Source organism: Cornus florida, unplaced genomic scaffold (genome assembly GCF_030987335.1).
Source record: "Cornus florida cultivar Cherokee Brave unplaced genomic scaffold, ASM3098733v1 CherokeeBrave_3.0.0_Hap2_Chr06, whole genome shotgun sequence".
NCBI lineage: Eukaryota > Viridiplantae > Streptophyta > Magnoliopsida > Cornales > Cornaceae > Cornus > Cornus florida.
Genome location: NW_026775576.1, coordinates 100912327 through 100937601, shown reverse-complemented (window position 1 = coordinate 100937601; position 25275 = coordinate 100912327). Strand labels below are relative to the sequence as shown.

The 25275-nt window shown below is 35.1% G+C and overlaps 2 protein-coding genes across 2 annotated transcripts; one reads left to right on the top strand and one right to left on the bottom strand.

Annotated features, from left to right (window-relative positions):
- The first annotated feature begins 1964 nt into the window (after window positions 1-1964).
- LOC132313372 (uncharacterized) lies at window positions 1965-4023 on the top strand. The gene has a single exon (XM_059812111.1). It carries the CDS (start codon window positions 2348-2350, stop codon window positions 3902-3904), a length of 1557 nt encoding a protein of 518 aa, XP_059668094.1. The 5' UTR covers window positions 1965-2347; the 3' UTR covers window positions 3905-4023.
- A 10839-nt stretch (window positions 4024-14862) lies between these two features.
- On the bottom strand, window positions 14863-16830 carry LOC132314727 (uncharacterized mitochondrial protein AtMg00810-like). Its single transcript, XM_059813550.1, has 2 exons — window positions 15937-16830; window positions 14863-15093 (listed from the first exon to the last, which is right to left on the bottom strand). The coding sequence occupies exons 1-2, from the start codon at window positions 16828-16830 to the stop codon at window positions 14863-14865; spliced, it is 1125 nt and encodes a 374-aa protein (XP_059669533.1).
- Window positions 16831-25275: the final 8445 nt, after the last annotated feature.

Below are 25275 nucleotides of genomic sequence, written 5' to 3'. Positions count from 1 at the left end.
TGTTAAAAATGAATGGTATAAATTTTTTTTTGGAAAAAATTATTTCATTCCTTTTAATGATCATTCTGAAGTGTTTTTTTTTATTTTTTTTAATTTTATTTTATTTTTATATATTTTTATTAATGATAAAATTCTGGTATTTATTAATTTCACAAGAGTAATGCTAGACTTCCCACGGATTTTTCACACTTCAATCATCTGTTTTACAAGGACTCTTTCTCTTTATTTGGAACTAAATTCTTTTTAAATTTAAATTTAGATTGTAATTAAAAACAATTATATTTTGACCGTTTGGAACAGATTGAAATTTGTAGGAAAGAATTTGAATTTAAATACATTTTGTCTCTTTGGGATAAAGACACAACACATTTGTAAATGAGATTTGCAAAAGTCGTTGATAAAAGAATAATTTTGTACTACGTAATTACATTCCAAATCCCCTCAAGTACTAGTATCATTTTACTCCGAATTTCTTTACCTTGCCAAATTTTCTTTTAAATCTCATACATTTTTAAAATCCACCATTCCAAACAAGTTAAAAATAAAAAAATAAAAAAATAAAAAAAAAAATTAGCTGTGTTTGGAACTGGGGATTTCATGGAAATTGGATTTCAAAAGGGAAATGACTTGCTTGGAATGGTGGAACTTTAAAAGGGAATGGGATTTTATGGGATTTCAAAGAAAATTTTAAAATGTAGAGAAATTCTAAAAAAATAATGGTAGGATTTGAAGGGATTTGGTGTGTAATACCAAGATTATCTTTCAATTCCTTTGTAAAAATTATCATTCTAGCAACTTTCTTTATAATTGTCACATCTCTTAATTCCAAATAGTATAAAATTTAGGGTAGTGATACTCACACTGAACACTGACAGTAAATTGTCTAACTAAATAATTTAACCATCCACTTCCTTCTTTGTTGTATAATTGACTAATTAAAAGGATAAATCTAACAATTCACCTAGATTTACTGCAACTATTTTGTGCAAGAATCATTTTCCTAAAATTTATTTTATTTTCAATTTCTTTTTATAAATTCAATATGAAAAATGATTATAATTACAATTAATTGCTAAATCTACTAATTTAATTGATCAATTTATACAATAAATAAAAAAATAAAATCCTACACTATATTTGATATAAATAGTAAACTAAAAATTATTTGACAATTCACTGTTCAGTATATATCAAACGTCAGATAAGAATCCTATTCTATTTTAATTACAATCCAAATTTTATTTTTTTATTCCAAACAAAGCGATCCTAGTGGTCATCGCGTGTCATCGAAACAGTCCAGGTGTAAATGTTGAAGATTATTTTTGAGAATTTGACTCCTACACAAAATCCATATGTTTTCTTAAATAATCATGGCCCCACCTTCCATGCAAAGTGCCAACGTATCAAAAACGTGTGGGGACCACTTTACCGAAATGGCAAATTTAGAATACCCAAAATACCCCGCTATTTCTCAAGAAATTTCCCATAAACATATAATAGTATATAATACGGAGTATGTTAATACTAAAAAAAAATTCAATTACTACTATTTAAGTGTTTGTTCTATTGAATATATTTGATTTTTTCTTTTTCTTTTTTTTAAAAATTACACTCAGTCTCCCCATTTATTTAGAGAGAAAAAATTATAATAATACCATTTAGACTAGTGGATGGTTGATAAAATAACTATCTCGTAAAATCAAATAAATTTTTTAGTGATTCGAACTCCAATTACCGTTGTACGCATTACACTTAAATTTAGAAAAAAATAACAAAATAGTTATCAATTTATAGGCCATTTTTAAAATTTCACCTCATCAATTTTAATTTTGTTATGTAAGGTTTCCATACTTTGATAAGGTGAGGTGGCAATTTCGGAAAGTGAAAGTTTCCTCTACATTTCTGTTTCAAGTCCTTGCGGTTACAGGCTGTTCCGGTCACCCCGTCCGCGTCGTCTTCTCCGCTTATAGTTATATCTTCTCTCATTGCCCTAACCGCTTTCCGCTATTCGTTAACCCTAAACCAGCAATCGAAGCCTAGAAGAGAGAGAGAGAGGAGAGAATAGAGATTCGACATAGATGAAAATCCAAAACAACCCATGAGATCGAGTTTCTATACAAAACCCGGCATGTCTTCCCGTTTCGCCCCTCAAAATCTTCTCCATTTGCGATTCTGCTACCCCCAATCCCACCGTATCCTCGTCGGCGCAAACCACACTTCCGCCCGATTCTGTTCCCGCTAAACCCCCTTTCCTTCTCCCCCTCTCTCTAGAATTTGCATTTTCTGATTGAATTTCTGCACATACACAAATACACACACATATACATACAGTTATACAAGGATAACAATGGAGCCGGGTACGGGCAAGCCAAGCTTCCTGAGAAACATCACGGTTCGAGTTTTCTTCTTTTGCGTCCTCATAATATGCCTTCGATTCGCTTATGTTGTCACTATAAGAGGCGAATCATGCGATCTCGGTGATTTCTGTTTCTTCTCTTTGTCGGAAAATCTCAACCTCGTCGCCGTCACCGGCGTCGAACAGATTGCCACTTCTTCGGCAATTATCGGAAACAACATCCGATTAGCTTCCGGCGAAGTCGTCCGGGGTGATTTGTGGGCCACCAGGGACCGCCGAAAAGCGATCCAGTTCTATTCATCCGTGTTTCAGGATCTGATCGCCGACGGCTATCTTTCGCCGGAGTCGAAGTCACTCTGCGTCGAAACACCGGTCGGAGAAGACGTGGTCGCTTTGATGGAGATCGGCGTTTCGGACTCGATCGGAATTTTCAAGAAGGCGTCAAAGCCGCTGGTGATTTCAGGTCAGGCAATTCGTCAGCCGTTCGACGAAAATACCTTTGATTTCATCTTCTCCGGTGCCGGCGGTCTAGATAAATCGGCAAAACCAGGTGAATTCGCGGCAGAGATAGCGAGGACGCTTAAGCCCGAAGGGTTTTTGGTCGTCCACACGGCATCGAAAGATACGTATAGCTTCAATTCTTTTATTGATTTGTTTAATTGCTGTAAATTTATACGGTCTCGTGACATTGACGGATTCAATTCATCAATGCCATACATTCGTGAAATAGTTATGAAGAAAGAAACTGATATTTCTGGTCATGGGTTGATCAAACTATATGGCAATTCTGTGAACAAGTGCTCTGTTCCTGGGTACAAACAAGAATTGGTCCGGAAAGCTGAACCATTGATTAGAGAAGAACCCTTGAAACCATGGATTACACTGAAGAAGAATATAAAGAATGTAAAGTATCTTCCATCAATGGCTGATATTAATTTTAAGCCAAGGTATGTCTATGTTGATGTTGGAGCTCGTAGCTATGGCTCGAGTATTGGGAGTTGGTTCAAAAAGCAATACCCAAAGCAAAATAAAACCTTTGAGATTTATGCAATTGAGGCTGATAACACTTTTCACGAAGAGTATCAGCACAAGAAAGGGGTCAATTTGTTGCCATATGCTGCTTGGGTGAAGAATGAGACATTGTTCTTTGAGATTAATCGAGACCCCGGTCAGGGGAAGGAAGCAAAAGGTAGAGGAATGGGTCGGATTCAACCGGCAGAGTCATCATCAGCTAGTTCTTCCAATGCCGATGTGGATGAGATCCAGGGGTTTGATTTTGCGAATTGGTTGAAGAACACCGTATCAGAAAAGGACTTTGTGGTGATGAAGATGGATGTAGAAGGGACTGAATTTGATTTGATACCCAAGTTGTTTGAGACCGGAGCAATTTGTTTGATTGATGAGATCTTTCTTGAGTGCCATTATAACAGGTGGCAGAGATGCTGCCCAGGTGAGAGGTCATCCAAATATCAGAAGACATATGGTCAATGCTTGGATCTGTTTACTTCTCTCAGAGAAAGTGGAGTTCTTGTTCATCAATGGTGGTGACCGGTACCAATCTATATTGATCCTTATTTTACAGTGAATAAATTGTAGCCTTTCAATTCCTTTACTTGTAAACCAAGCTCTATTTTTATTAGATGTTTCCCCTTTACCTTGGTTTTTAATGCTTTATGAATGTTCACTCAGAGGAAATTATTTTTAGATTTGATTAACATAATATACTTGGATTTAAGGCAATACAAATGAAAGTGCAATTTCTATATTGATAATTTGATATTGATCATTGACATTCATGTATATCCCCTTTGAGAGTAATGCTATCGTAACAGTTTTTTGAGATCTGTGAGTCATTTAATAAATCTTTCAATTATAAGGGTCTCACGATAGCATTATAGGGGAGCTGCAGAGGTTGGATTTTCTTGCAATCAGATGGATTCAAATTCTGATGCAATGTCTCTTTAGAATCTCATTCTTTTGTTCTGTTAATGGCTCTTATATGTAGTCTTCTTTCCAACCGGAGTGATAGAGAGAGTCATTGTGCAGGTGAAAATCCGAGTTCTGCAAATTCTTGTCCATATTTATGTATTTGAGAATGTGCATGATATTTTTGCCCTGTTTTGATCTAACTCGAGTTTCAAACATGAGGTCTGGTCATTGTATTAACCTGGTTCTGTTCAAAACAATGCACCCAAAAGACAACACTAAAATCCCAATTAGAACTTGAATCCTCTATATCCATTTGAAAAAATGAAAAAGAGGATTCAAGTAAACGACCAACTGTTGATCAAACAAGTGTTTTGTAATTAGGCAAATTAGTGTATTTCTCTCCAGTCTTGAGTGCTAAATATGACCAGGCAAATTGGTCTATAGTCTCCATTGCTAAGTGGTTTCTTCGAATCTGGGTGAGGAACTCGTTAGAGAATAGGTAGAACATTCATGTTCTTTTAAGATTATCTATAATTTTTTTGGCACGTTCACTTAACATAAATGCTGCAAATTCTCGCTAAGAGTTTCATAGAATTTCAGCTGGACTTTCAGATTTTTTACGTTAGCATTGAGGCATGTTAGAACGAAGTGGCAATGGAAGGCCAGGGAAGGTGGGATATTAAATGATGTGTGTATGTGTGTGAGAGAGAGTATTGTGAATCACAAAGTTGTTCCTATTAAGACTCATATTTGTTTTGTATGAGAGCAAGAGAGAGACCGAAGGGATTAAGACTTATATTTGTTTTGAATGAGAGCAAGTGAGAGACAAAGGGATTAAGACTTATATTTTGTTTTGTATGAGAACAAAGGGATTAAGACACATTTGTTTTGTATGAGAGCAAGAGAGACCACAGGGGGTCCAAAATCAACAAAGACAAAGTGATCCTTTTAAACATGGGGAGTTCGTTTTTGAACATGGTAAGCTATAGTTACAGATATTTGAATCATAATATTTAGATATGATGGGTGATTGTAGGTAGCCGGCTGGGTGAAAGGAAACCATATATATATACTAAACTTACATCTTCTTAGACCGAATGTGTGACCACATGTCTGTATCCAGCCTGCTCATTTTGGAAATAATTTGTGAACAATAAAAAAAAATATTTCATTTTCAATCCAATTATTTTCTTTACTTTTCCAAAATTTAATTCCAGAAGAATTTGTTTCAAAAAAAAAAAAAAAAGACTTCCCTCACAATGCCTTTTTTATTTTTTTGAATAATCAATTAAAAATTTTTAAAAGTAAACAAGTTCTAAAAGATAAAATATAACCTATTTAAACACTCAACGAAATCACTATAATTTAAGGAGATAGAATAGTTGGTTAATAATCATATAGTAAATAAAATTAATTTTATTGCCATCCCTTTAGCCTTACCAAATAACCTATTTAAACACTCAACGGAATCACTCTAATTTAAGGAGATAGAATAGTTGGTTAATAACCATATAGTGAGTAAAATTAATCACTCTAATTTAAGGAGATAGTGTTGGCTTTTTCTCTGATACCGCTTTGTTAGAAATAGTGGCATAGATACACACACAACACTATAATATTTAAGAAGAGAATAGGATATGGAGGAATACTTTTACTAGTAAAATGGAGGAAAAATACTTTTATTTCACTTGGTTGAAAATGGGTAAAATATATGGGTTTATATAGGCTTCAAAATATAAATGTAAATGAAAATTAACACCTCACTGACATATCATTTAGTAGGCAAAACTCCCACTAACCTACTAACCCACTAACATGACCATTACTAGTTGTAACTCTCATGCCCCCCACTAACTCCAATAAAAAAACTCACATAAATATAAAATTAAATATCAAATAAAAAACATACATAACCTTCAAAGACATTTAAAAATATAATCAAGTTTAATTTCTAACACCCCCGCTAAACTTGATTTTTTTTCAACTCCAAACAAACTCCTTCACTTGTGAAATTCTGCAAACTTGAGGGCTTGGTGAAAATATCCACAATTTGATCTTGTGACTTGATGAACTTGAGCTTCACCTCCTTATTGGTTATACATTCTCTAATGAAATGAAATCTTGTATCAATATGCTTGCTTCGTGCATAAAACACCGGATTCTTGGCCAAAGCAATTGCTGCTTTGTTGTCCATAAAAATCTCCGTTGACTCTTTTTGTCGCATGTGCAATTTCTTCAACAAATTCCTCAACGAAATTGCTTGACAAACACATGAACTGGCTGCAACATATTCCGCTTCACAAGTTGAGAGGGTGACAATGGGCTGCTTCTTTGAACACCATGTAAAAGCAGTATTTCCCATGGAAAAACAATAGCCCGAAGTACTTTTTCTATCATCCAAATCTCTGACCCAATCACTATCATAACAGCCCACAAGCTTGGAATTATTAGAAAATGAATAGAATAACTCAAAATCAAGAGTACCATTGATGTAACGAAGAATCCTCTTAGCCGCCTTGTAATGAGTTATGATGGGTCTTTCCATAAACCTACTAACAAGCCCAACAGCAAATAATATGTCCGGCCTTGTGCATGTTAAGTATCTCAAGCTTCCAACAAGACTTTTGAAAAATGCTGGATCCACCATCTCTTCATCTTTATCTCTCAACAATTTAATTCCAACTTCCATGGGTGTGTTCACCAATTTACAATCTTCCATCTTGAATTTCTTGAGAATTTCCTTAGCATAACCTTCTTGGTGAATGAAAATTCCATCATTCATTTGCTTGACCTCAATACCAAGATAACAAGTCATGATGCCAATGTCCGTCATCTTGAACTATCGAGCCATAGCCTTCTTGAAATCTTCAAACATTTTTGGATTGCTACCTGTGAAGATTAAATCATCCACATACAAGCAAACAAAAAATACATCGCCATTCTAACTTACTTTGGAGTAAAGAGTATGTTCATATGGTCACTTTGAAAAATTATTGTCTTGAAAATATTTGTTAATTCACTTATTCGACGCCCATGATGCTTGCTTCAAGCCATATAAAGCCTTCTTCAATTTCAAGACTTCGTTTTCTTGCCATTTTACAACATAGCACATGGGTTGTTGAACATACACTTCTTCTTCAAGAAACCCATTCAAGAAAGCTGATTTCACATCCATTTGGTGGATTCTCCAATTGTTTTAGGCTGCCAAAGAAATTCACAATCTAATTGTTTCCAAAAGAGCTACGAGTGCAAATACCTCATCATAGTCAATTCCGGGCTTTTGGTTGTACCCCTTAGCAACCAATCTTGCTTTATATTTTTCAACTTCACCATTTGCGTTCTTCTTTGCTTTATACACCCATTTGACACCAATTGTCTTTTGCTCTTTTGGAAGTGTTGCAAGCTCCCATGTGTCATTCTTCTCTATGGATTTAATTTCTTCATCCATAGCATTTCTCCATTTTTGGTCTTGTGTCGCCTCTTTAAATCCTACGGATTCACAATTCGTAAAGAGACAAAAAAGTGTTAGATCACTTAACCTTTCTGTTACCTCATCCATTTCATCTATATGTCACGAAGACTCTTCATGCGAAGTGGTGGTGTGTCACTTGAACTTGATGATGATGGAGTTGATTGATCTTGAATTGATGGTGGTGGATGTGATGTTGGTGGAGAAATGGGCTGTTCCATGCCTTCAATTTGCGTTCTTCTTTGCTTTATACACCCATTTGACACCAATTGTCTTTTGCTCTTTTGGAAGTGTTGCAAGCTCCCATGTGTCATTCTTCTCTATGGATTTAATTTCTTCATCCATAGCATTTCTCCATTTTTGGTCTTGTGCCGCCTCTTTAAATCCTACGGATTCACAATTCGTAAAGAAACAAAAAAGTGTTAGATCACTTAACCTTTCTGTTACCTCATCCATTTCATCTATATGTCACGAAGACTCTTCATGCGAAGTGGTGGTGTATCACTTGAACTTGATGATGATGGAGTTGATTGATCTTGAATTGATGGTGGTGGAGGTGATGTTGGTGGAGAAATGGGCTGTTCCATGCCTTCATTTTCTTACTCCTCATCCGAAATTGGAAAAATATTATAATCTTCATTTGGAGTGTTCCAATCCCATATGGCTCCCTCTTTGAATTCAATATCTCTACTAATGACAATCTTTCCATTGCTTGGATTGTACAATTTGTAGCCTTTGGACTTGCATCATAGCCAATGAACACCATTTTTTCACTTTTGTTGTCTAACTTGGTCCTCCTTTCATCCGGTATGTGCACATGGGCAATGCTCCCAAAAACCCACAAATGAGAGACACTTGGCTTTCTTTCGCTCCATATTTCTTGTGATGTTTTGTTTTGCACACTTCTTGTGATGGCCCTGGTTTTTCAAGCCAGTGTGTCATGTGATGGACCGAAGATTGACCCAATAACGGATCCGAATGCGGAAGCGAAAACAGCAAACAAGACTCTAAGAAGTCAAAATGACCTTCCATGAGGTTGTGGAACTTAATGAGAACTGATGCGGAAGCAAAAGATTGAAAATATGAAAAATAAGCCCCCAGGGGCAAAATAGTCATTTCTGAAAACTGTAGATTCGGGTCCCACCGAGCACACCGCTGGAAGGACAACGAAAAACTAATCAAGATAGACTCAAGAATTGCATGACGACGAAAAACGGACACTTAAAGCTTTAAGGGAAAACTGGTAATTATCCAGAAATATCCGGGTGTAACCAAGCACACCGTTGGACAGAGGACGAAAAATTAATCAAGTTAAAAAAAAAATTCACTTGAATCGGAGTCCAGACGAAGGAGAAAAGCCCAAAAGAAGAATTGACGTCGCGGCGGCCTGACGAGGGGCCATGACAGCCCCATGCGCACGCCGCACGCGCGCGCCCATGCACGCCGCACGCGCGCTGGGTGTACCATGGCTTGCAGCGGCCCATAAAGCTGCTGTGTTTTTTTTTTTCCAGAAAATTTCAGAACAGAGGCTGAATTTGGAGGCCTAGATGAATTTTTTTATAAAAACACAAAGAAGAAACCCCCCTCAAAATTGAGTTTTCTACGTGACCTTCGAGAGAATTAAAAAAAAACTCACTGCAAAATGGCCAAAATGCCCTCCCAAGAAATCTAGTCAAAAGAGCTAAAAAATTACTAAAATAAAACTGGAAGCTGAAACTTCACGAGGGATTTTCGGTACCAAGACGATGTTTTCTGGAAAAACACGAAGAAGAAACCCCCCCCTAAAATCACGTTTTCTAAGCGACTATGTCGAAAGAAGAAAATAAAACTGATATGAAATGTCTATAATGCCCCTAGAACAGATTATGCAACAAAATTGAAAAATGATTCCATAGGCTCAAATCACAAAGGAAAGGGTTTTTCCCGTAAACGATCATGCACGCAGACGTAAATGGAAACTAAAATTGACAAATAATTTCAAATTACCGTTTGCCCTTGGCCAAACTTCAAACATGATTAATGAGATCCTACGAAAGAATAAAAATGAAATTCCCACACTCGATACAAAAGTTATGACACAATGTCTAAGCATTTTTCAACATTTTCATATTAAGCCTTGAAAACGAAAGTGCATAGAAAGCAAGCTACATGTCATTGGCTTCCGGCCTCATCTCGTACATGTTAAATACATTTTAAAGAGTGTACTTATGTACACATTACAAAAATAGAATCAAATTTACATATTTTGACATATAAAGCTATAAATGGTATTTCAAGCCAACATTTACAAGAAATGAGAACTTCAAGTCTACAAATCATCCAAGCATGATGTGAATCCCGAATCTTGATCCCGGTACCTAAAAAATGTCCCTACTACGTGGGTGAGTAACATAAAGTTGCTCGTAGGAGATGAACATGCATCGACCTAGCATTTTACAATTCTATCATCTTAAGGTGAAACATGTTAGAGGGGCTCATGCCACCTAACGTCTATGTCAAAGTGAGACTCAGGGATCATCCTAAGCTACTCATACAATTGAAATGAACTACGGCATACAAGTATACATGCTCAAATACACTAAACCGTATTAAAACATAATACACGACATTCAAGTACACATGCTCACAAGTATACTAAATCATGTTAAACGGGATAAGCAATATCTAGCATACATACACAAGTATAAGATATATGAATAGAGTACTCATAAATCAAGTATATAAACATAAGTATACTAAGCTAAACACATATGCACAAGACAAGTATACATGGCACAAGTATACAAAAATGAAATTCGCACACACAAGACAAGCATACTAAGCGTAAATACTCTAGATAGAGTTTAGATACACCAATAAGGATACAAGTTCAAGTATACAGTTTCAAGTATACTAAATGAGATCAAAATATATAGGCAAGCACCAATTCTCAAGTTACAAGTAATCCATGATTAACAACTTGAAATTAAATGCCAAATCAAAGTAGAAAGACTAGGACATGTGGTCACTAGACCAAGCAAGTCTTTCCAGGTAATTACGACCCACAAGGCACCACTTAATGCGTACATGCATAAGTTATTCTAGGCAATTACGACCCACAAGGTATTACCTAGTGTGCACTTATGACTTAGAAGACTTTTATCTCCGCACTAGAGCCAAACCCTAGCTATCACGTGAAATATGTCCTTACAAGCTTTCCAAAATCAATAAATCCAAAACTTATACAAAAATTAATAAGTTAGACCAAACTTATACCAAATCCACTAATGCATAAAACCATCTTCCATGCACAAATAAGGTTGAATCCACACAAACCATGTCCTATAATTCAAGTCTAGATAGCATATGACATGTCAAGCCTCCAATATGCAATTTATACACCAAACAAGAATATTTTACAACAATTGAACCACATTACCACACTAAGCCACAAGTACTAAATAAGTCCCAATTTGGTAAGTAACTTCCAAGGTAAACAATTGTAATATTCTAACAAGTTATACACCTACAAAAGATATATCTAAACAAGCTATGCAAGTCAATGATATTCTATATCATGCTAAGTCTAATTACCATTTCAAGAGGTCTCAAGTACTAATTCTACATCAAATTAGTAACATGCTCACAAGGTGATTAAATAGACTACATTTCAAGGGATTATCAACCTATTACCTCCAATATCAATTTAAGTGACCAACACACTTAAAATAAAATTAATTAAGCTCATTAATTAATTTTTCTCTAGATTTTCAAACATATCCAAATGTCCTCAATTTAATATATGTTAAAGAACTCACCAAGGCCTACATTAATATCACATTACAAGTTGGTTTCATACTTGATACAACTATGTGAATTAATCTTTCACAAAAGATAAATATTAAATAAGTTTTGCAATTCTTACTCAAATGCTCCAAATTTAATATATGTTACACAACTTACCAAGGCCTAATTTACTAGCATGACACAATTTAATTCTAAACTATATATCATCATTAGAATTAAATCCTAAACAAAGAAAATAAATAAATTAAATTCTAAAAAGTTGAACAAGGTATGCTTACAAATTGTATATGCTTATAAAACAATCAATACAACAATAATATAAACCTAAGACATCCCCTACCTCAATTTGAGATGAAAATCTCAAAAGCCCACCGAAAAAAAAGTGCTCCGAATCCGACTATACCGAAGGGTTTTGTCGGGGACAACACGATCTACATGAACCCACAAGAAGCCCCATCAAAATCACAACTTGACTTCAAACCCGAACTCAAAATTTGGCGAAAAATGGGTTCTAATAAGGGGGAAAGATGCGCGTGGTCAAAACAAACACAAAACGCGAAGGCACTTCGACTTTTTAACAAAGGGAAGAAGGTTCAAATGAAAGAAGAAGGGTGGCAGCCCCATTGGGCTGCCATAACAGGTTCTGATCGTGCATGAAGTGGGGAGAAGATGACTTTTTTATTTTAAGTCCCCCTAAAAGTGCCCCGAATAGGTCCCGTCGGGTCCGGAAAAGTAAAATTTGAGCAGACGCACTCAAACGGCAAAACTTCGTGAACGAAAAAGATTCAAAATGAGAAAATATGAACAACGGAAGAAACGGCGTCAAAAACTGAGTTCCGAACAGAGAGATATGCCCTGAACAAGTTCGGCGCCAACCGGGGCCAGAAACCCTAAAACTGAAGAAAAACAACCAAAAGGAAATTCCAAGAATTTACGAGTCAACAAAAAGTGAAAATGAATCTCGTATGAGGATCCAGGCTCCAGACGAAATATTTTACGATAACTTTCATTAATTACAAAATGGCCGCTCCAAAAAGGGTTAACTGCACTAATGCCCCAGAATGAAAATATTTTCCAAAAATATTTTCTTAAAAACCATTGAAATAAAATATCTTCAAAAGATATTTACGAAAAATACCCCAAGAAAAGAAAATAATTCCAAAGAACTTTGCATCCATACCCCTATGGACACTGGGAGTAACCAGAGTACTTTCTTACAAAAGTAAAGATACGTATTTCGTGGCAACCACTTAGAATGAAGATACGTGAAGTCAAAAACCAACTCCGAACACAAGGAGTTAGGTTACGCCAACAAAGTGACAAACGGGGAAAAGACAGAATAGGGAAAATGACAAAACATGGAAAAGGACGAAAAGTGAATAGTGTCGGAAAACAAAAAATATGGAAATGACTCGATCCTCAAAGGAAGTTGTCAAACCAAAGGAAAAAGTCTCAGAAACCATTTCCGAGCACTCAAGACGACACTAAGCGACGAGAAACTGAATTCAGACAAGAAATTTCAACGAAAAAAATTCATCCGTGAAATTCTGAGGAAAAAGAAAAGAAAGGAAATGACCGGGTCATTACACTTCTAGCGGGACACCGGTTGGACAAGTACACTGCACAATCAACCGCTCCAGCCTAAAATTCTTTAGGCATTTCCTTACTTTTCAACATGTTTCGAGCCATATTGAGAATAGTTATATTATTCCTTTCTACAACTCCATTTTGTTGGGGCGATCTCGGAACCGTTAAAGGATGGTGAATTCCACTTTTTTCACAAAAATTTTTTAAATTATTTGATGTGAATTCACCACCTCTATCGGATCGGAGAGCTTTTACATCATAACCACTTAGTTTTCAACAAGTACCTTAAATTTCTTAAAAATTCCATACACCTCTGATTTTTGTTTTAGAAAATACACCCATATTTTTTAGCTAAAATCATTAGTGAATAATAAAAAATAATTATTTTTACCAAATGATGATGGAGAAATTGGACCACAAACATCCGAATGGATAAGTTGTAGTGGCGCCGTAGCTCTTGTGGTAGCTTCTTTAGGAAAAATTTTCCTTGATTGCTTTCCAACAAGACATCCTTCACATAATTGATTTGGATTGTTAATGAAAGGCAATCACTTCACCATCTTCTTTTTGGCCAAGAACTCTAATCCTACAAAATTCAAGTGCCCAAGTCTCAAGTGCTAAAGCCAAGTTAAATCATTAAAACAAGCCTTCAAACATTTAGCCTCGTCAGCTTGAATATTTAGCAAAAACATCCGATTCTTTGTCATTAGAACCTTGGCAATCAAATTACCCAATGGGTCTCTTATCAAAAGACTACAATCCTTCATGAAAATATTGTAGCCTTTTTCTAAGAGTTGTCCAAAACTCAAAATATTGTTTTTCATGTTAGGCACATAATAAACATTAAAGATAAATTGATGATGCCCATTCCTCAAACGAATCAATATTTTACATTTCCCTCTTACCGAAATTTGTGATAAGTCTCCAAATGTCACCTTGTCATTTATTGACTCATCAATATCAACGAACTTCTCGTTACTACCACACATATGGTTGCTAGCACTGGTGTCAAGATACCACATATCTCCTTCACTCCTTTCACCTTTATATGCCAACAACAAAGTAGGCTCCATTTTTTCATCAACATAATTAACCTTTTATTCAACATCGTTAGCAACATCTATACATTTTGAAGCATAATGACCATACTTTTGACAATTATAACATTGAATTTAAGACTTATCATACCTTTTTCCATATGACCTTGAGTAATTTCCTCTACCACGACCTCTTATTTTTTAAGAGTCATGAATTTTTTCTTCATTGTTGGTTATGTGTTGACCACTTCTTTCTCCTCTTCCACGGTATCTTCCTCTTCCTCGGCCACATGCATTTCCACTTCCTTGGCCCCTTTGTTTTCTTCCATGTTTTTAATTTTTTTTTCGTTCAACGAAAACTTTATTTGTAACACTTGCTCCAAAGTTTCTTGTTTCTTCACCACCTTTTTTTCATAAGCTTGCAACGAACCCATGAGTTAATCAACAGTCATGGAATCCAAATCCTTTGACTCTTCAATGGCTACAATAATGTAGTTGAATTTGGAATCCAATGACCGAATGATCTTTTCGACGACCCTTGTATCAGTCATGGTGGTTTCGCCATATCTCCTTAGTTGATTTACAATAGCCAGGACCCTCGAAAAATAATCTAAAAATGATTCAGATTCCTTCATATGCAATGCTTCAAATTCACCTTGTAACGTTTGGAGGCGAACCTTCTTCACTTTATCAACTCCTTAGAAGGAATTTTGAAGAATCTCCCATAGTTGTTTTGCATTTTCTGCACTAGCAACTTTTTGTAGCATTCCATCATCCAAACAATGATGGATGGTCATCACCACCTTTTGGTCCTTCTTTCTCATGGCTTGTAAAACATCTTTTTCGGCTTGAGACAAAGTTACCTCATCTTCTGGCTCATCATAACTTTTAGAAACAACTTCCCACACATCTTGTGCTCCCAAAATTACCTTCATATGGATACACCAATTTTCATAGTTATCTTTGGTGAATCGAGGCATTTGAAATGGAACCGAATTGTTTGCCATTTCTTCTCTCTCACACAAACTATCTCTGATACCACTTTGTTGGAAATAGTGCCCTAGTTACACACACAACATTATACTCTTTGGAAGAGAATAAAAATGGAGGAAAAATACTTTTATTTCACTTAATTGAAAATAAGTAAAATACATGGGTTTATATAGGTTTCAAAATATAAATGTAAATGAAAATTAACATACCACTAACATATCATTTAGTAGGCAAAACTCCAATTAACCCACTAACATGACCATTACTAGTTGTAACCCACTAACATGACCAATACTTGGAAAATTATTTCACTTCTACTAATTCATCTTATTCTTCTACTCATTCAACTTTTCTCCCCACTAACTCCAATAAAAGACTCGCATAAACATAAAATTAAATATCAAATAAACAACATCCATAACCTTCAAAGACATTTAAAAATATAATCAAGTTTAATTTCTAACACCCTTCCTTAAACTTAATTTTTTTTCAACTCCAAGCAAACTCCTTAACTTGTGAAATTCTGCAAACTTGAGGGGCTTGGTGAAAATATCCGCAATTTGATCTTGTGACTTGATGAACTTGAGTTCCACCTCCTTTTTGGTTATCTATTCTCTAATGAAATGAAATCTTGTATCAATATGCTTACTTCGTTCATGAAACACTGGATTCTTGGCCAAAGCAGTTGCTGATTTGTTGTCCACAAAAATCTCTGTTGACTCTTCTTGTAGCATGTGTAATTTTTTCAACAAATTCTTCAACCAAATTGCTTAACAAACACATGAAGTGGCTGCAACATATTTCGCTTCACAAGTTGGAAGGGTGACAATGGGTTGCTTCTTTGAACACCATGTAAAAGCAGTATTTCCCATTAAAAAATAATAGCCCGAAGTACTTTTTCTATCATCCAAATCTTCGACCCAATCGCTATCACAATAACCCAAAAGTTTGAAATCATTAGAAAATGAATAGAATAACCCAAAATCAAGGGTACCTTTGATGTAACGAAGAATCCTCTTAGCCACTTTGAAATGAGTTATGGTGGGTCTACTAACAAGCCTAACCGTAAATAATATGTCCGGCTTTGTGCAAGTTAAGTATCTCAAGCTTCCAACAAGACTTTTGAAAAATGTTGGATCCACTATCTCTCCATCTTTATCTCTTGACAATTTAATTCCAACTTCCATAGGCGTGTTCACCAATTTACAATCTTCCATCTTGAATTTCTTGAGAATTTCCTTAGCATAGCCTTCTTGGTGAATGAAAATTCCATCCTTCATTTGCTTGACCTCAATGCCAAGATAATAAGCCATGATGCCAATGTCCGTCATCTCAAACTCTCGAGCCATAACCTTCTTAAAATTTTCAAACATTTTTGGATTGCTACCTATGAAGATTAAATCATCTACATATAAGAAAACAAAAAATATATCTCCATTATCACTTAATTTGGAGTAAAGAGTATGTTCATATGGGCATTTTGAAAAATTATAATCTTGAAAATATTTGTCAATTCGCTTATTCCACGCCCTTGGTGCTTGCTTCAAGCCATATAAAGCTTTCTTCAATATCAAGACTTTGTTTTCTTGCTCCTTTATAACATAGCCTATGGGTTGTTGAACATACATCTCTTCTTCAATAAACCCATTCAAAAAAACCGATTTCAAATCCATTTGGTGGATTCTCCAATTATTTTGGGCTACCAAAGAAATTCACAATCTAATTGTTTCCAAACGAGCTACAGGTGCAAATACCTCATCATAGTTAATTCCGGGCTTTTGGTTGTACCCCTTGGTGACTAATCTTGCTTTATATTTTTCAACTTCACCATTTGCATTCTTCTTTGCTTTATACACCCATTTGACACAAATTGCCTTTTGCTCTTTTGCAAGTGTACCAAGCCCCCATGTATCATTCTTCTCTATGGATTTAATTTCTTCATCCATAGCATTTCTCCATTTTTTTGTCATGTGCCACCTTTTCAAATCCTACGGGTTCACAATCCGCAAAGAGACAAAAAAGTGTATGATCATATAACCTTTCCGTTACCTCATCCGTTTCGTCATATATGTCACGAAGACTCCTCATGCGAAGTGGTGGTGTGTCACTTGAACTTGATGATGATGGAGTTGATTGATCTTGAATTGATGGTGGTGGAGGTGATGTTGGTGGAGAAATGGGCTGCTCCATGCTTTCATTTTCTTACTCCTCATCCGAAATTGGAAAAATATTATAATCTTCATTTGGAGTGTTACAATCCAATGTGGCTCCCTCTTCGAATTCAACATCTCTACTAATGACAATATTCCCATTGCTTGGATTGTACAACTTGTAGCCTTTGGAACTTGCATCATAGCCAATGAATACCATTTTTTCACTTTTGTTATCTAACTTGGTTCTCCTTTCATCTGGCACGTGCACATGGGCAATGCTCCCAAAAACCCGCAAATGAAAGACACTTGGCTTTCTTCCGCTCCATGTTTCTTGTGGTGTTTTGTTTTGCACACTTCTAGTAGGACACCGGTTGGACAAGTACACCGCACAATCAACCGCTTCAGCCCAAAATTCTTTAAGCATTTCCTTATTTTTCAACATGCTTCAAGCCATATTGGGAATGGTTCTGTTCTTCCTTTCTGCAACTGTATTTTGTTGGGGTGATCTTAGAACCATTAAAGGATGGTGAATTCCATTTTCTTCACAAAATTTTTGGAAATTATTTGATGTGAATTCACCACCTTTATCGGATCAAAGAGCCTTTACATCATAGCCACTTTGTTTTTCAAAAGTGCTTTAAATTTCTTAAAAATTCCATACACCTCCGATTTTTGTTTAAGAAAATACACCCATATTTTTCAGCTAAAATCGTCAGTGAATAATAAAAAATAATTATTCTTACCAAATGATGATGGAGAAATTGGACCACAAACATCCGAATGAATAAGTTGTAGTGGCGCTATAGCTCTTGTGGTAGTTTCTTTAGGAAAACTTTTCCTTGATTGCTTTCCAACGAGACATCATTCACATAATTGATTTGGATTATTAATGAAAGGCAATCCCTTCACCATCTTCTTTTTGGCCAACAACTCTAATCCTCCAAAATTCAAGTGCCCAAGTCTCAAGTGCCAAAGCCAAGTTAAATCATTAAAACAAGCCTTCAAACATTTAGCCTCGTCAGCTTGAATGTTTAGCAAAAACATCCGGTTCTTTGTCATTGGAACCTTGGCAATCAAATTACCCAATGGATCTCTTATCGAAAGATTGTATCCTTCATGAAAATATTGTAGCATTTTTCTAAGAGTTGTCCCAAACTCAAAATATTGTTCTTCATGTTAGGCACATAATAAACATTAGAGATAAATTGATGATGCTCATTCCTGAAACGAATCAATATTTTACCTTTCCCACTTACCGAAATTTGTGATAAGTCTCCAAATGTCACCTTACCATTTATTAATTCATCAATATCAACGAACTTCTCTTTGCTACCCCACATATGGCTGCTAGCACTGGTGTCAAGATACCACACATCTTCTTGATCACTCATTTCACCTTTGTATGCCAACAACAAAGTTAACTCTACTTCTTCATTAACAAAATTAGCCTTTTCTTTAACATCATTAGCAACATTTTTACATTCCGAAGCATAATGACCATACTTTTGACAATTGTAACATTGAATTTGAGACTTATCATACCTCCTTCCATATGACCTTGAGTAATTTCCTCTACCACGACCTCTTATTTGTTGTGAGTTGTGGATTTTTTCTTCATTGTTTGTTATGTGTTGACCGCTTCTTTCTCTTCTTCCACGGCCACGTGCATTTCCATATCCTCGGCCCCTTTAATTTCCTCTATGTTTTTCGTCTTTTTCGTTCAACGAAAACTTTGTTTGTAGTACTTGCTCCAAAGCTTCTTGTCTCTTCACCACCTTTTCTTCATGAGCTTGCAACGAACCCATGAGTTGATCAACAGTCATGGAATCCAAATCCTTTAACTCTTCAATGGCTACAACAATGTAGTTGAATTTGGAATCCAACGACCGAATGATCTTTTCAACGACCCTTGAATCAGTCATGGTGGTTTCGCCATATCTCCTTTGTTGATTTACAATAGCTAGGACCCTCGAAAAATAATCTGAAATTGATTCAGATTCCTTCACATGCAATGCTTCAAATTCACCCCGTAACGTTTGGAAGCGAACCTTTATCACTTTATCAACTCCTTGGAAGGAATTTTGAAGAATCTCCTATAGTTGCTTTGCATTTTCTTCACTAGGAACTCGTTGTAGCATTCCATCATCTAAACATTGATAGATGGTCATCACCGCCTTTTGGTCCTTCTTTTTCATGGCTTGTAAAACATCTTTTTCGACTTGAGACAAAGTTGTCTCATCTTCTAGCTTATCATAACCTTTGGAAACAACTTCCCACACATCTTGTGCTCCCAAAATTGCCTTCATACGTATACACCAATTTTCATTGTTATCTTTGGTGAATCGAGACATTTGAAATGGAACCGAATTGTTTGCCATTTCTTCTCTCTCTCACAAACTAGATTTGATACCTCTTTGTTGGCTTTTTCTCTGATACCACTTTGTTGTAAATAGTGGCCTAAATACACACACAACACTATAATATTTAGGAAGAGAATAGGATATGGAGGAATACTTGGAAAATTATTTCACTTCTATTAATTCATCTTATTATTCTACTCATACAACTTTTCTCCCCACTAACTCCAATAAAAGACTCACATAAACATAAAATTAAACATCAAATAAAAAACATTCATAACTTTCACAGACATTTAAAAATATAATCAAGTTTAATTTCTAACAGAATCTTAAAAACAAAATATCTATGGTGTGTTACAAAAGCCGCTACGTCCCTCCCCCACCTTCGTTTTCATTCTACAGGGAGCTTTAAGAAGCCTAATCCAGATACTCGCGGAGACCCAACAAGAGCTTCGTTTTCCGTCACTTTTTAAAATGCTTGGAATTGGTTAATTAAAATGCTTGTTTGTGTGCTTTAATCTCCATTTTCCAGAGAATGTGGGTTTCTTATTATTCTGTCACAATGCTTTACGGATGTTACTTCCCATATCAAAGCAATTTACAAGGCAAACAGAAAAAAAAAAATTAATAATAATAATAAAATTTTTAGAGAGAATGCAAATACGCACGTGGAAAAAAAAATTAAAGATATAAACCATAAATAGGATTCTTTACAAAAAAGGGAAAAAAAAACTGAATGATCTTTGAAGTCCATGCAAGGACAAGCAAGGATCCAAGGCCAATGAATTTCCAGATCAACACTTACAGTTGCAAAATAAATAAATAAATAATCAGGAAGTGAATCCAATCAAGGTTTATAGAAGCATTTTTTTTGGTAATAAATAAATAAATAATCAGGAAGTGAATCCAATCAAGGTTTATAGAAGCATTTTTTTGGTAATCCATAATTCCGTATGACAAGAGCATATGCGTAGCCATTTCTTCCGAACACTTTGTTATATTAAGAAAAAATATTTTGTTTGAGCCAAGACCTCAATTCGGGCATTGGAACTCTTTGGACGATTGCTTCATTCTGTTACTTACCATCCTTTCCACCCCCAATCTTATTATGGATGTCACATCGAGAAATGATCTAATAGATATATTTTGTTGATATATTTTGTTGAATTTCTAGAGAGAGGAGTGGAAGAAGGGATTTTGTTGAATTTCTTGTAAACTTTTATATATGTACACATATATTTTAATGGATATTTTGGTAGGGGTACTTAAGTCATTTTATAAATAAAAAAATCATCAATTCAAAGTCAAAGAGACAACAATGTCTTTTTAAGTTTTGGGTGTAAGTTAAAAGATGGACAAAAATTTTAATATATCTAATAGTAATTTTTGAGAAGTGATTTAATATGATATTTGGCCGATGTCACTAAAATTAAAATGTCACTAATTTTTTTTGTAAATATGTCAAAATTTTAGAACATTGAAGAATTAATTTGTAGAAGTTGGTAATTCTAGAATAGTAGGAAATTTTGTAAAATATGTAAATACCTAGATATTTAGATAGATATTTAGGTAATATATATATATATATATATATATATTCTTTAACTTACAAAGAATCCCATTACATATAGGTTGGAGTTTCATTTCTAACTATAAAATTTTGAAAATGTGTATAAGTTGGAGTTGAGAGAAATGACTATATTTATACGTCGTATATATCCAAGAATAGTTTGTACGTAGTACAACATATCCTAAATAATATTAACACGCAGAAAGTTGTCTGTTACACTGTGGTCTTAATGATGTAGGAACTTGTAATGACACGTTTTTAGTATTAATATACTTTCTATTTTTACTTTCTATTTATTATTTTTTTTAGTAATCTTTGTATCATAATTCGATCTTTCAGAACCAACAAATTTTTTGTTTTGAGCGATAAACTAGTATTGTGTGATTGAAAATTAACATAAAAAATAAATAAAAAACACAAAGAAAAATGAAACAATAATTTATATGCGACATCACAAGTAGGGATGGCAATGGGGCAGTTTGGGACAGGTTTCCCATTCCCCATCCCCGCCCCGTTTAATTTTAGTACCCCAAAACCGCCCCATAACCAGTTCATTTTTTCCCTCTAATCTTCGTAACCGCCCCCGCCCCATCCCCACTTGCCCCGCCCCCGCCCCATAACCGATTAGGGCAAATCATTTCAGCCTTCCCAATGGCTTCCATCTTTATTCTCATTCTCAACTCCCCTCTCTCTCTCTCTCTCTCCAATTGCAAACTACAAAATCTACAAGAATTAAAAGGTCAAAACCCAACTCTGAACTTGCCCTTTCTCTTGCTCTCTCTCTCTGCAACTGCAAACTACAAAATCTACAAGAATCAGAAGGTCAAGACCCATATATTTCAGCCTTCCCAATTGCCTCTATCTCTATTCTCGTTCTCAACTCTGAACTTGCCCTATCTCTCTCTGCAACTGCAAACTACAAAATCTACAAGAATCAGAAGGTCAAAACCCATATATTTCAACCTCCCCAATCGCCTCCATCTCTATTCTCGTTCTCAACTCTGAACTTGCCCTCTGTGTCTCTCTCTCTGCAACTGCAAGCTACAAAATCTACAAGAATCAGAAGGTCAAAACCCATATATTTCAGCCTCCCCAATCGCCTCCATCTCTATTCTCGTTCTCAACTCTAAACTTACTCCCTCTCTCTCTCTCTCTCTGCAACTGCAAACTACAAAATCTACAAGAATCAGAAGGTCAAAACCCATATATTCAATGATGGGTTTGAGAGAGAGCTTAGAGTTGCACGGCTGCCGAGTGCCTCCTCAATAACAAAATGGAAGTGATGAAGTGTAGGGTTTCCATTAGATAGATATATATATATATATATATATATATATATATATATATATATATATAGTGAAGGTTAATTTGGTAAATATATTAACATAGGTGGGTAAATTAGTAATTTAACATATTAAATGGGGCGGTTGCGGGACGGGTTTGGGTCGGGGATCTTAGTCCCCCGCCCTGCAACCAACCGGGTTTTTTTTTTTTTTTTTTAACCCCATCCCTACCCCATTTAAGTAAACGGTTCTCCAAACCCGCTTTAAATGGGGCGGGGGCGGGGCGGTTCCTCACCGGGTTGAGATTTTTGCCACCCCTAATCACAAAAGGCATAGTTAATTCAAACTTTTAGAAAAAAAAAAAAAAAAAAAAACAATAATTTACATGCGAAATCACAAGAAGCATAGTTACTTCAAACTTTTTGGAAAAATAAATAAATAAACACACAATCAATGGTAGAGTCCCAGTAAACCTATCCTTATTAGGCATTTGAAAGGGGTCTGAGATGAGATCAGTTCGAGTGGCCAAACTGGGGCCTCTCTGTGAGTTTGTGGAAAGCCTTGAAGGCCACGAGGCATCGAAGAATGCATTTTGAGACTCTTCTCCTTAAGCAAAGAGGATCGAATACTTGGTTTGCCGTAGAGGACGAGCTGCAGAGAAATGAAACAATAATTTACATGCAACATCACAAGAGACATAGTTGCTTCAAACTTTTTGGAATAATAATAATAATAATAATAATAATTCACCCTAAAGATTAGACCGAACTTGTCTAGTTAATGAAATTAGGTGTAACAAATTGGAAGCTTGAACCGGCTAATTAGGTGCCATTTAAAAATAATAATAATAATAAGGATAATAAGGATAATTATAACCATAATCAAAGTGAACGGAGAATATCTAAGGAATAACTAATTGATGTTGGGGGTTCATTTCAAGTTCTTAGGCATGCTCTACACAATTATTCTCAGAGGTTCTTTCTTATATCATAAAATATTGTGAACCCACTATGCACACAACCTTAGCCTCAGTCCAAGACTCCAAGGTCCAGGGTAACCAAACGTGCATTTATGCAATTTTAACACGACAAGATAGAAAACAACTTAATAATATCACTTGAGAGAGCTTTGTTAACATAATTACAACGGTGATATATAACCATTTTGAGTACAATTTAGATCAAGCATCTTGGGCATCATATATGTTTAAGTTGTTGCTATTAAAGTTTTTGCAGTTGGACATTGAGCTGGTCTAATTGATCCATCTCCCGTGCTCAAGATCAATCACTATTCGCGCGCTTAATATGTGTTTGAAGAGTTGGAATCTCAACGGTACAACATGGTGCTTACCGTGCTTGTATGCCAGAAGACTTTTAATAACTATATACAGTCACAGAAGTGACATGGTTTATTACATGCTACATGTCATCTATGCATAAACTGTTGGGATTTATATGCCCTAGTATAGCAAATTCCCATTTGGATTATAGTGACATATGTTTCTGACGTTTCTGAAATATTTATGCTTTATACAATGTATTATGTTTCGATTCATTATAGAATTGAAAGTGTCCACTTGATTACAAGACATGAATATAAATAGTAATCATAAATTGTTCATAGTCAGTAATTATGGATGAACTCATAATTAATTAAGACTTGAACTGGATCCGCGCTAGGTTGAGATATATTGCGAGAGTCATCGTATGCAATTGCTCTCTATCACTGTCATTACATTTGACTCTTAAGCATGAAAAAAGTATAGACTCTTTTATTAATTAATAATTATTTTGATTTGTTCGGCGGATACTTCGGGATTCTTAAACCGACACTTTGGGTAGTTATGTAATTAATAGTTAGAGGGTTATATTTTCAATATTTACATCATTGCTACTTGTATTTATTTTGTATTGATTATGGTTGATCACAATGTAAATTCGAAAGCCTTCGTGTGTTTTTAGACAAAATGATTTATTATATATTTATATATTTAAATTAGTATTTTTGTCAGACAAATGTTTTATTGTGATCGAGTCAGAAATAATTAAAGTACCAAAATAAATATATTAATTAAGTAGTCGAATTGATGGCTTTATTTATCCGATAACTAATTATGCATAGAGGTCAAAATGCAACATTGACTTAGAAGTTATTTATTATTTAATTGGAGTTCAATTAATTTCTTTTAGTGGAGAAGAAATTAATTTATGAATTAATTGAATTGAGTCCATGTACCGAGCAATTATTAATTCATTGTAACCAATAAAATAATAAGCCTAAAGGATTCTCACTCATAACCCAACTTGATATTGGAATCATATTAGATTTGAGACATATGAATTAGAGATTGAGAAGGATTTATTGTTTCATTTTTTTTATCTTTATGTTGCCTATAAATATACATGGTCTATTTATATTTTAGGGGTGATTTTTTGAAGAATGAAAAAGGAATCTATTTTCTCTCTCTAGAAAATTAGGGTTAATGTTCTCATCTAATAGAGGCTCCCACAAGCCTAATTTTCCAAGGTCATTCATGGAGGCTTATGAGTGATTCCTAAAGGCAAAATAATAACCAAGAAGATGGAGATCCAAGGAGAAGGCATCTTACTAACGGATCTACAACAAGCGAGAACATTCACTTTAGAGGAAAGATTTGAAAGTTTACTCAGACCTTTGATGTAAATATTCAATCTGTTAATTGAATGCTACATCATATTTTATTTTTGCATAAAACTTGTCTCTATGTGATGAA

Coding starts and splice junctions, on each gene's coding strand:
- LOC132313372 (XM_059812111.1), top strand. CDS start 2,348: ATGGAGCCGGGTACGGGCAAGCCAAGCTTCCTGAGAAACATCACGGTT.
- LOC132314727 (XM_059813550.1), bottom strand. CDS start 16,830: ATGGATTTGAAATCGGTTTTTTTGAATGGGTTTATTGAAGAAGAGATG. Junction 15,094..15,936: donor ATGTTGCAGCCACTTCATGT/GTTTGTTAAGCA, acceptor ATCCATATGAAG/GTAATTTTGGGAGCACAAGA.